The 12,471-nt window shown below is 53.0% G+C and overlaps 2 protein-coding genes across 5 annotated transcripts in view; one reads left to right on the top strand and one right to left on the bottom strand.

Annotated features, from left to right (window-relative positions):
* The window catches only part of PLEKHA6 (pleckstrin homology domain containing A6), a 113,081-nt gene that overhangs the window by 36,798 nt on the left and 63,812 nt on the right, over positions 1 to 12,471 (top strand). The window lies entirely within an intron of this gene.
* On the bottom strand, positions 5,611 to 11,949 carry LOC109280575 (uncharacterized). The gene is made up of 3 exons (XM_019477260.2): positions 11,404 to 11,949; positions 10,390 to 10,536; positions 5,611 to 8,078 (listed from the first exon to the last, which is right to left on the bottom strand). The coding sequence occupies exon 3, from the start codon at positions 7,063 to 7,065 to the stop codon at positions 5,923 to 5,925; it is 1,143 nt and encodes a 380-aa protein (XP_019332805.2). The 5' UTR covers positions 7,066 to 8,078; positions 10,390 to 10,536; positions 11,404 to 11,949; the 3' UTR covers positions 5,611 to 5,922.

Raw genomic sequence — 12,471 nt, 5'->3', positions numbered from 1 at the left:
GGTCTGTGCCTAAAGCTAAAGGGAAGTGGCTGAACCTCACACCCCATAGCTACCACTTTGGTGTGTGAGCTGCCTTTGTTTTGATACTCACTGAATGCCAGGTCAGCACAGCTGAAAGGCAGGGCCACTTCCTCGGGTTGGACTCTGAGTAGCACCTGCTTCAGAGCGTCCCTGCTGTTTGTTGGCTCTGGCAGTGCTTGGTGCTTTCCCTACTCGCCCTCTTTGCCCTCTGGGTCTTCTAGGTGCGTCTCCAAAGGGTTAAAGCCCCTTGCAGTGGGATAGAGATAAATGAAAAGTGTTGACATCCCTGCATAAGTCTGTGTGAGAGTGCAGGGATGTACAGGGGGGAAGCCCACACCTGGATGAAGCCCTGGGTTTACAGAGGTGGACCAGTGCTAAGCAGAAATTGTGGGTGAGGTGAAGACCTCCCTGTCTGCCCTCTGTGGCTTGTGGCACCAGGGGGGTACTTTTTACAGGGCAGCTGGCCAGCTGTGGGGCGGAAGCAAGTGGGGGCCAGTGGGTGTATCACACCATGCGGGGTGGGGCTGTGGGCAGGTTTCTGTCTGCAGCGAGGCTGTAAACTTGCTGTGTTCCCCAGGGGCGGCTCTGAGAATGCTCTTCCCGCGCAGATGGCAGAACCGGCTCAGAGTCAATCGATTAAATGCAGGGATAAAAGGCTGAGATGTCTTTGAAGGGCTGGATAAGGTTGTGCTGTTGTATGTGGGGGAGAGATCCAGCCTCCACCGTCCCTTGGCTACTGCCCTTTTTATTGAACGTCTTTTAAGTGCAGCACAAATGAGGACAAGGGAATGGGAGGCGGGGTGGAGGAGCAAGGAGAAATGCACAAGTGTTGCCAGTCTGTGCACACGTACATGTGAGGGGCCCTTTCAAGCTGGGAGGATGTCAGGTTGTTCGCCTGTTGCCCTAGTGCCTTGTAGCGCTGGGTTCGAGATACCACGAGACGGCACCTCCAGCCCCAGGAGGGGAAGCCCCAGGGGAGTGACACGACCCAATCCCTGTAGCCTTTCCACAATACTTCCAGAGCTATTTCCACAATACTTCAGTCACTCTTCATGCAAAGGGTCAACAGCTGACAAAGAAACCCGTATTGCACGTGCGTTGCAGAAGCGAGTGGGGCAGGGAGCAAGCAGCCGCATCAGGAAGGCCACAAGCAACGTACGTGGCAGGGATCTGCACGGTCTGACCGAGCGTTTAGAAAGGACCTAAAGTTACAAAGAAATGGGACCTTAGTGTGAAGTGTGGCTGGTACCATCTGTGATGGGGCTGGGCTCGCTGTATGTAGGGTAGGGAGTTTTGAAAGGTACTTCCTCTGGCTTTGGTGGGGCAGGGCAAGGCCAGGACTGACTCCTCCTTGCCTAGGCAAGGGCCTGTGGGAGGTGGGGGCCGGAATAAGGGCCTTTCTGGTCTGAAGGGTGTCAACTGGATGCCACAGGGCAGGGCTTTGCTTCCCTCCAAAGCAGCAGACGCTGGCTGCAGTTGGACATGCCGCTGGCTGCATGGGTGGGAGCTGTGGTCCTGGCAAACCCTGCTGGGATGTATTCCCTACCAACCTCCCTGCCCTCCAGCTACCCCCTCCCAGCTCCAGCCCTCGGCTCGGGCAGCTTCGGTCACAGTGATGCAGCCAGTTGGTTCCATTCAAAGTTGCGGGGTGCCACGGTGTCCCGAGGCTGCGGCTCTGAGGGAGAGGGTGCTCCTTGGTCCCGGTACAGCTCTCTGCAGGGGAAGGGAAGCTCTGACCTACCTGCACACTGGCTTTGTCTTCCCAGCTCTGTTGCAAACGCAGCCTGTTCCGGTGACTCCACTGTGTATCGCTTGCCTGGGCCCAGGACACATTTGAGGGCCCGGTTTCCTGGTGAGCTCTGGATTCCCTCAGGATAGGGCTTATCCACGGACCTCCCTGTGGCCAGTTGCCCCACCCCTCCTCATAACTCCCCAGGCTTGTGGCACTTCTTGCATTGTTTTGTATGGCTCTGGCCTCATGCCCCATTTGCTTCATCTTAGTTGCCACCTAGGTGCCTTTCTGCGAGGGGCTACACGCTGCCCAGGACTGCTGTGCCCCAGGCCCAGCCTTTGGAGCTGCACTCACAGAGGTGGGCGGATCTACAGCCTGCATCATGCCAACGCGAATCCTGCCTCAGGGCAGTTGTCACTAGATCCCTGCCCTGAAGCTGCCCACTCAGCTGGCAGGGGGCAGATCGCAGACCCAGCTTCTGCTGCCATCAAGGAGAATGAATGGACCTCGCTTACTGGCAGAGCCTGGTTCCTGGTGAACGTAGGAGGAGGGAGCAGGAAATCTGTTTCTAAGGAGGCAGCAGCTACCTTGACCAGGGCCAGCAACCCCCCTGGGCACCTCTCCTCTCTTATCTCCAGGTACTGTCGAGATAAGGAGGGCAGCAACTGCCGGCTGTGTCCATGCTCTGTTAAAGCTGGCCCCCGCTGGCAAGCGGTGTGTGACTGGCACAGTTTGAATCCTAGCACTCCCTGGAAAACAAGGGGTGGCCCCGTGTTGTGCAAGATGCAGCTGCCTCCCTTCTCCTTCTACTGACTCTCCGGGCTCTATTTACTGACACGGCTCTTCCCTCCAGTGCTGTATTGAGGGGCCTATCTGGCCCGTCTCTATTCTTGGCAGCAAGCAGTTGATTTCTTGCATCCCCTCATTGCCCTGCACCTAAGGGTGATGACCAGGTGAGGAATGTGGCTCCAGACTGATCGGAGCGAGATGTGGTTTCTCTTCCGTCCATTCCTTTCCAAGCCTGTTCTTTTCCAGAGCTCCAGGGCTATTAGAAAGGCTACTAATTAGAGCTGGCCATTGCTGTTATCGTTCAGCATGCAGAGCAACGTGCTACATCTTCAAAGCAAACTTAAAGCAGCAGCCAGTGTGGACTCTCCGGTCTGGACATGAACAAGCTTTTCCCTCCCTGCAATTTTCTTAGTCTCCCGTGTAGGGACTGTGGGTGGGAAGGAGAGAAGCAGAGAAGAGGCATGGCCATTAGATCAATACTTAGGCTGTGAGGCTGGAAAGGATAGCTTGGGTTCTCCTGTCTGATGTCAGGCCTGCTCTAAGGCAGAGCTCGCACTTTAGATCCTGCATCACACCCAGTTGGTGCTGATATAGCCAGAGTCCATCGGTTAGGAAGACCCGACAATCTCGTATGGGATGGCTGCATAGGGTTTTAGATTTCCCTCCCCTCTGCTACCTGGCTAGACTTTATCCCTCCTGGATGAAGAGACCCAGCTTGTTCCAGGAGGTGGCTGAGCACAACACCCAGTCTGCATCTTATTGCAGCTTTGCAGGAAGAATTGTATTTATTAATTCCACGGGAGAAAAAAATTGGCATCTTTTTTTGCTTGTAAATAGGACATTTGGGAAGCTTTGGAATGGGCCTGGCTTCAATTGGAAACATCCCGTCACAGCTGAGTTGCAAAATTCAGCTTTGCAAAATCAAAGTAAAACCCACTCTTTATTTCTGGTGTTGCTGGAGGTGGCTGGGAGGGGCTGCTTTCTGCTACGCTTCCGCCTTCCAAAATTCCTGCGATCTTACCTAGCCCTGGTAAGTGCCGTGAAGTGCTGAGCACCTGCTGCTCCCATTCCTGAGCACCCGTCAGGATGGAGTGCTTTGAAGCTGACAGCCTTTCTGGAGGACCCAGCCCTTGCCTGCTGGGCTGTAGTAGGCTGGAAGCACTAATTAGAGTCTGTTCGGGTGTTGGGAACGTGCCTGCGATTCACAAAAAGGCCCATGCATCAGTCCCAGCTGCATTCCCCAGCCACAGCCCCATGGCAGAGCTATGAATGAACCGTCCTTCCCAGCTCAGTGCAAGTTTTCTGTGCTAAGGTGAAGAGCCAGCTGCTGGGCTGGCCCCAATGCTGATTTTAATGACTAGTTTGAGCTCAGGTGCTCCAAAGCTCAAGGCAATATGTATGTTTAATGACTGGCTAGGAGGACTTGTGCCTCAATATCATAATCATCTGGTGCTTGTTATGTACGTGCTGCACCCGCTGCTGTGCTAGCTGAGCTCTGTGCAGGAGTTGATCTAACCCACTGTGCTGTCCCAGAGGAGGATAGGGGTAGTGCTGTCATTACCATGGTACAGAGGGGAAACTGAGGCACAGAGCAAGTTGCCTGTGGTCACACTGAGAACCTGGGGCAGAGCAAAGAATTGAACCCAGCCCTCCCGAGTCCAAGACCACCCAGCTATTAATCTGTTCCCATTCTAGTGCTAATGCACTTTGGGCTACAGGTCTCAATAGAAACCTCATTCATACCAAGGGATTTAGCCACTAGAGTAGCTGTGCCAAAGCACCCAACACCCATCTGTGACTGTGCTCTGATGGGCCCCAACACGGAATGACTTCCAGAATCAATGACTTCTCCGTGGACATTTTGCTGTTCAGCCCTTGCATCAAACGTGAGGTTGCATGGCCATGGGGGCTCAGCACATCTTAGATATGTAGGAAGGACGAACCTTAAGTGTCCATCCCCAAATCAAATATGGTACTGAGTTGATAGGCACTGCACACCCATGTGTCATGTCTCCTATATAGGCAATGGAGATTGTCCTTTAGCTCAAGCTGCAAAGATGGGTGCTGTTGGCACAGGGTGATCAGCAGGTATCCTGGTTTTCTCTGATTTAAAAAAAATCCCCAATTTTCAGTTAAAAAAGTAACCCCAAATCCACATTTTCTGTGATTAAAATGAAATGCCACTCTGTGTGTGTGTGTGTGTGTGTGTGTGTGTGTGTGTGTGTGTGTGTGTGTGTGTGTGTTTAATATATAAATGGTGTTTCATTTAAATCATGGGAAAATGTGGATTTGGGGTTACTTTTTTTAACCAAAAATTGAGGATTTTCTTTTTTTAATGGAGAAATCCAGGATCCCTGGTGAGCAAAGTGCTTACTGGACACTTGAACTCCAAGCCTCTGTAGCACACAGTGTATGCAATGCGGTGTGTCTACGGTAGATGGCAAGAGGCTGTTGCAAGCACTGGGAGCAGGCAGAGTTGGAAAACAGCTTCATGGTGGGAAGGTAGAGTGGCTGTAAAGGTGAGGGGAGTGTGGTGGAGAGTGAGGTGGAGTGTAACCAGACAGCTCACAACATTTGGAGAGAGCAGTTAATGATGTCCCGCTTCTCTTTACAAACCTCAAGCAACCGTTAAACTTTGGGTCAAGGTTTGCTCGGTGGGAGTTGATGGCACTGGGTGGGATTGCTTTTGTTTGTTTTTTTTTACGACTGGAAATGGGAGCTCCCCAATGTTAAGTGTGGTTGCATTGCTCTCTCTTCAAAAGCAGCGTCTCGTGGTTGGTGTGGTCCTTAGAGCTTTCACTGCTGGAATCAGGTCGTTACCTGAGAACCTTGGCTTTCATTTCAAGGATAGTTCTTGGCCCTTGTGGTCATCGAGGAAAGCATGAGAAAGCAGTTCCCTGAATGATCGAACACCTGGAAGCAAATCTAAAAAATCCCAGCCGCATTATTTTCCAAAATTTCGTCCTTTTTAAAGCCAGTTTCATAATTGTTAAGGGGGCCTGCCTCTTGATTGTGTGCTGACGCCTTCATGCATGAAGAGGGAGCAATTTGGTGAAATGGCTTTTATTTTAAATAATGGAAAATGGCTAAAAGGAAGAATAAAAATAAGGTTTCCGTGAGAGAGCGCATCCTGTGTGCATCATCCTGTAACTGGGGGCAGCAGCTCTGGGAATAGAAATGGCTGTTTTTGGTCCACTGAGATGGGGGGACATTTTAAAACTTCTGTACACATGGTGGTTGCAGTTCCAGAGTTAAATGTGCCCAGTAGTGTCTTGGTAGCGCTCCACCAGGCTCAGCTCAACACATGAAGACCTCCAACACGCTGCTAAGAATTCAAAGTAGCAGAGTGCAGCTGCCATTTCGTGCCCTGAGTTTTATCATTAGAGTTGCCATGTGGAGTATTTTGGGCCCAGTTCTGCCTCCAAGATGTGCTTCTGGCTCCCCATGCTACCATCGAGAGCTGCAAACGTGGTTTGGATTTGACCCCCTGACTGCATTACAGGTTCTCCCACCAGCTGTGCAGTGTCTGTGCAGCGAGTTGACTGGAGCCAGACCTGTACAAGGGGCTCTTCCTCCAACACCATGTATGTGAGCCTTCGGGGCCACTGAAATATGGTTGTGAAGAAGCTCCAGATGCAAATGTTAGCTGTAAACGTGACTGATCCATTCCTCACGGTCCAACTGTGCTGCAGTCTGCGGCCCCGCAGAACTCCTTGCACGAGCCCGAGTCCTTGCACTCCCAAAATGCTCTTGCCTTTTTGGGCTCCAGCTGCTTGCTCCGTCAGTGGTGGAGGGCGTAGGACACAGCCAAGCTGTTGCAGGTCTCTCCAGCAGACGGCAGTGGACCCCAAACATGCTCTGGGCTTCTCCCGGGACTGAGGTGCTTGTGATAAGCCACCGCCCTGCGAAGGTGGCAGCTGACAGGTGTGAGCTCGGTGCCCCAGCAGACGCATGGGGCAGGTATGCATGGAATCTGCTGAATAGGTTCTTACTTGACAGCGTGACGTCTGTGCGCTGACAAGGCACATAGATTGCTTGCAAACCTGGCAGGGGACAAACCTCCAGAGAAGCCAAGCGGATCTGCAGCCACCTCTGCCATGGGTGGACAGCCTGCTCCAAGGAGGGTTCTGCCTCCCTGGGTCTCCAGCTAGACTACACCTCCCCCCGCCCACCAGTTCCATTCCCCTTGCACGCACAAGGGGACAGAGGGGAGGATTCAGCCCCCGGCGAGGAAATGGCTGCATGGTTCTCAATGATTCCAGCTGCACACAAACAAACGATGCCCCAGTGCTGGGCTTCCGGGGCCAGAGACGCTTCCTTCTCTTGGACCGAGTACAGGGCCCCGTTCTGCCAAGGAGCACAAAGCAGGCAGGAGAGTGGGGCCAGCAACTGGGGCTGGCTCTAGCCATAGGCATCTCTTGCTGCACCCACTGCTCTCCACCGCTTTCTTCTCTCTGTTGGGCAGTGGGTTCTGGGCAGCACCTACAACAAGCATGCATGATTGCTAGTGTGCCCGGGACCATTTCTCACTGGCATACCTGTGCCCAGCAGAGACCTAAGAAAAGGAGTAAGACCAGCCCAGCTGCAGCCTGGAAGATACTGTAAGGAGCCTTTCCTCTAAGTTATTCTCTCATCTTCTGGGTTTGTTCTGACAGACCCCCTGGATTCGCATTTCCTAGTTTGTCCAGTACAAACAGGTAAACAGGAGTTGGTCCAGCCTTTCCCTTTAAAACGAATGGAGGAGAAAGTCCATTTGTGATTGCCTGTAGCATCCTCTGGAGAAGCTGGTGCTGGTCCCTCAGGGATTGACCAAGTGTGGATAGGCCCTCAGTCTGATCTGGAGTGGCAGTTTCACTCCTTTCTTCCTAGACTAATGATCCCAGACAATGCACTGTGAAATCTCCCTTCTGTGGGGCCAGGACTGTACATGCAGTCTTTGAATGAACAGGGAAATGCAGAAGCCCAGTGCCACATATGATCCCAGAAGCAGCTTGTGTCAATGCGTCCTAAGTGACCTCCTCCCTCATGCATACTGTTTTCAGGCCCTTTGGGCCCGGTACAACCCCACTGAACTCCAGTGGGTGACTGTAACCAATGCAAGGAAAGAGTTTGCACCTTAGTCTGAATTCAGTTACGTTTGCAAATGGAGGAGTCAGAGGCTTAGTGGGACTGAGTGGACTTGGGTTCAAATCCCAGCTGTGCTACTGGTTTGTTGGCTAACGCTGGGCAAATCATTTCTTCTCTATGACTTGATTTCCCCATATGTAAAATGGGCATAATCATGCTGACCTTTCAACAGTGCTGCGGGAATCTCAGGATGGAAATGAGCCAGATGATGATGGTCTTTTCATGCCCGTCAGCCAGCGAGCTACGGCATGCTGTTCTGTGGGGTTCTCGACAAGGAGCGTGCTGTGTTGGACGTGTGATTGTAAGTCAGGCCTGTGCATTCGCTGTCCCGTCCTCTGCAAGTTGCTGGAGGATTCTGCTGGCTCTTCTGTGTCCATCTCGGTGCAGATGGTCGCCAAGGAGGTTCTGTCTGGAGAAGACACACACTCTTCCAGTGAGAACTGGGACAGGATATTAGTGGGGCATTGGGTAGGTGGGGCCCTCTGGGAGGCTCCCTTCCAAGAGCAAGGTGAAGGATAGGAGCGGATTCCCGCGCACGGGGGCGAGAGCCTGCCATGCAGGTGAGTCAGATGTTTGGCAGTTTCCCGGGAGGAGAGGCAGAGGCTGCTTTCGGCTTGCAAGTCTAGGGCAGGTGACAATTAACAAGGAATGTTCCTGAAAGGTGACTTTGTCACTGTAGGAAGGGGAAGTGCAGGATTAGAGCCCAGGAAAGAGAGCAAAGGCGTAGGATTAGCTCAGCTCCATCAGGCACAGACCTGGGGGGGATAGCCAACAAAGCCCCGCAGTGTGCAGAGACCGGGCTGCAATTGGCACTGGTGGCTCCATCATTGATCAGCGGGTGCCTGGGGGGACGCATAATTGAGTTACAAAGAGGCCTGCTGTGATGGCAGAGGGAAGACAAGTGGCCAGGATGCCAGTAGGCACCGGGTAATTTGCTTCCACTCCAGCAGTCTCTGGGACCGGAGCGCCATGGGCAGCTTGATCCCAGCCCCAGCTCTGGCTCTCAGGTGCTGCAGCTATAAAAATAGCGCCCAGTAGAGACCGTGACCCCGGAAATAGAGTCACTACCTGCACTGGGACTACAATTGCACCATGGGCTGCACTGCATGGAGGGGTTTGAGCGAGCCCCTGATCTGGAGTTTGAGACCTGAGGTCATGTCTTTCCTAGCCAGGCCTTTCAAATCTGCCAGCACTACACAGACAGTGACGATCTCAGGGCATTTTATAAAAGAAGGGGGGTTGCCTGTGCCTGTCTATAGCCAAAATGTGTTTTCTCCACTGTTCTGCTGCATGTTAGCTGCCTGCTCCCTTCCACGCCAGGCATGGCCACATGTCAGTAGCAATACACCGTGAAGTGTTTGGGGATGAAAGGTGAGGGAACAGTGAGAAGCCCTAGCACAACACATGAAATGCCACCCGGATGCATGCGAATGAGGAGGCTAAATGTACATGCTGAGGGCATGGCGATGACAACGAGTGCAAGCCTCCAGTGTGCTGAGATTTCATGAGACTTCCTTCGTGTCTGAGCTTATTTATACTTTGCTTAGGTTTGTGTTTTCTACTGTTTCATAGCTGTTGTCTTTTTATTAAGGGAAACCCTATTTTTATTAAATCCATCCCCAAAACAGGCCCCTGAGCCAGATGCTGGGTAGGAGAATCATGCAGGTGTTTGTTCAAGACCAGTTTAGGACTGGTTTGTTGTTAGGATGCTGGGACTATGGAGGGCTTTTGGTGGAAGATTGTAAGGTTTAGACAGAGTTCATCCTCTCTGCTGCAGCCTTGATAGTGGTTACTGAAAGGCTGCTGGGTGTGTGTGTGTGGGGGGGGGTGCGTGTGAGAATTTGTTCGAGACATCTCCTACGCTTTTAAGGACATAAAACATTGCAGCTCTGAGGTCACAACTGTCTGGTGACAGCCTTAGTGTGAATATTTCATGGGAGTTCTTGCTGTGTTCACTAGATCCCTCTTCAGGGATTTCGGCTGGTTTTGGAAACATGTCGCCTTCCAACAAACTGCTGTCTAATGCTTAAAGCCAGGGCTGGCTACCAAGACTCCTGGGTTCTCTGAGCCTTCTCTGTCTCCGTCGCTGCAAGATTTGAAATACAGGTTACGCAAGCGCTAGGACGAGATGGCTTGGGCAGCAGTAAACTAGATGTGACCCCCTGAGGTCCCGCTAGCCCTGCTTTTCTGTGATTCTGCTCTCAAAAAAGACTCACATAAAAGGAAAACCATTGGCCTGACCCAGAACAATTGTTCCTGGCCCCTGCAGAGGGTCTGTTGAGAGTCACCACGTACATCTCAAACTCGGGGAAGCAGCATGGTGCATTGCACAGGGTATCAGAGCGGGAGTGAAAAGACCTGCCTTCCTTCCGCAGCTCTGCTGCTGCCTGACCGTGTGACTGAGACAGCAGCTTCCCCTCTTTAGGCCTCCATCTCTCCAACTGAGGTAGGGACTCTTCTCCATCTCTGGGAAGCGCTTGGAGATTCATGGATGGAAGCAGGTCAGGTGCTGCTAGTGGACTCATGCCCAAGCAAAGAGAATTGGGGAGGGCCTGGGTGTCCCAACCCCCTCCCCACCTCCAAGGAAACTGGGGTTGCTTCTGTGTTAAAGCTCTTCTGCTCTTGCCTTCTCCCTCCTCACCTTGCCCCCCGCAACCCTGCCTCTCTCCTGGAGTGCCTTCCACATCAGAGGAGGAGCAGAGACACAGGCTGGTTCTCACCTGGGAGCCACCCGGGCCTGCTTTGTGCAATCGCAGGATTGGATTCCAGTCGCAGAGGGGCTCGTTAGCTGCCTCTGATCTGCCAGAGCCAGATGTGCTCAGGGCGTTTGCCTTGGCAAAGGGGCCGCTGAATGGGAAGAGAGAGGGCTGGGGGATGAGAGGGGAGGGAAGAAGAGAAGCCAGGATATTTCAGCAATGCACACATCACATCGGCGGCGGCTGCGAAGGTCAGAGCCTGGGCACCGTGCTGGGGGCTGGGGATGAATGCGGGAGGCTGGGCTTTCAGCCTGATGGGATCGAGGCTTCTGGATTACACCTAGGGAAGAGCAAATACTGCATACTTGCTCTCTCTCAGTGACTCCGTTTGCAGGGTGGTAGGGGGGTTGCCTGCCTGCTGTGACTTGTGGGGGCACTGGGGTTTGGATCAGGGATCAGGCAGCTGCTTATACTTCTGGGCTGGGCATAACCTTGTTGGTGGGACCCATGGCTGCTGGGCCAGGCTGGCGCCAGGTGCACTAGTAAAGGGGTTGGTTTCCCAGGTCTCCTCTCCACTTCATTCGTCCCCTTCTCCCCCCACCCCCACCGAGGCTGCCTGGCGCAGCATTGTGCACCCACCCCCTCTCTCACACACATGCACTGAGTTGCACATGACACACCGGGCTTGGCACGTGTGTGCACAAACCCACGTGTGCAATTGTTTTCACACACAGAGTGCATCAGTCTCTGCCTTGGCAGAGCTGTGCTTCCTAGTGACAGGGCTTGCTTGCTTTGAGGTTAATTATTCAAAATCTTCCCAAGGCAGGGCACAAGCTTGGCTTGCTCCCCTTCCCCCACAGAGCCAGAACATGCTAGGACAGACACCCAGCGGAAGCCCCTGCCCCATCCCAAAATGTGGGTGCTGGTCGGGGGGTGTTCAGTGGGGTGGGAACCTCGTCTCCACCCAGCTATACCTCCCACAGTTACCAAAACTTTTCAAGCATCCACTGGCATCCTCCTTCTTTAAAGCACAAATACCTTAGTGATCCCTTCTCCCTGAACAAGCAGCTGTAAGGAGGGATGGGGGGAAGCCAAGGGACTCCATATGTGATCTTAGGTGACTCAACCCTTCTCCACTGCAGTGTCTTCTTTTTGGGGCTAATACATGACCCCAGGTGACAGCAGTTTGGGGGCTGTGAGGTCCTGGGCAGAAAGGCACAGCAGTCAGATTAGGGTTCTCCCCCCCATACTTTGTGTCTAGATGAAAACCGCTTTTGTTGATAGACCGGATGGGCAGCGGTGCCCTTCCCTCCTGGAGCCAGCGCCGTGGACATGTCTCTTTAAAGCTTCTGGCCTTTCAGCTCCTCGTCCTCCTTGGTCTGCTGAGTTCCTTCCAAGTCCAAAGCTGCTTCTTTCTGGCTCTGTGCCCTCCTTTCTGCTTTTTCTGGAAGGAGGAGGAGTGGGGGCGTGCGATGGGGGGAGCAGCATGGAGTGTTTTGCTTGTGGAACAGAGGCTTCATTTACAGTGACCGCTGGCAACCAGCAAGGTCCAGTGGCCTGGCACGTGGTCAAACTGGGTTCTGGTCCCAGCTGCTGCCTTCAGGCCAGTCGCTTCTCCCTTGGGTTTATCTGTGAAGGGGTGATCATGACACTTCTCCTTTGATGCAAAGTGAGATGTCGGGTGCAAAAAGGCTGGAGATGTATTGCCGCTGTACTGAGAAGCCCAAGTGTCCTTGCTCAGGCTAAGATGTCTGTGGCCATCAGCTGGGAGTGCTGTTTCCGTAAGCACCAACTCTCCAGTGAGAGGGAAATGCAGGAGCTGGTGCTAGCTCTGCTGTTGGGCTTTGAAAAGATGGAGCCAAATCCTGTGGCTGGATTTTAACTGGGGTCAGCTAATGTTACAGCCATTAATAACCTGCAGGCTGAGAGCTACAGGCACTTGGTGATGGAAGAGCTCTGTCTCTTCTCTGAGTACTATGAGTTGATAACAATGGGGGTAAGGAGATCGCTGGCTGCAGGGCTAAGCCAGCAGTCGGCAGGGTGGAGGGAATGTCTTTCCTGCCCCCACACAGCATTGCTCAATAGTCAAGCAGATGTTGGGAAGGA

This window comes from Alligator mississippiensis, chromosome 14, assembly GCF_030867095.1.
Source record: "Alligator mississippiensis isolate rAllMis1 chromosome 14, rAllMis1, whole genome shotgun sequence".
NCBI lineage: Eukaryota > Metazoa > Chordata > Crocodylia > Alligatoridae > Alligator > Alligator mississippiensis.
The sequence above is the reverse complement of the archived record's forward strand: the minus strand, read 5'-3'. Positions and strand labels throughout refer to the sequence as shown.

What these genes read in the sequence shown, in the direction of transcription:
- LOC109280575 (XM_019477260.2), bottom strand. Translation starts at nt 7,065, where the DNA reads ATGGTCCCGGGCACACTAGCAATCATGCATGCTTGTTGTAGGTGCTGC.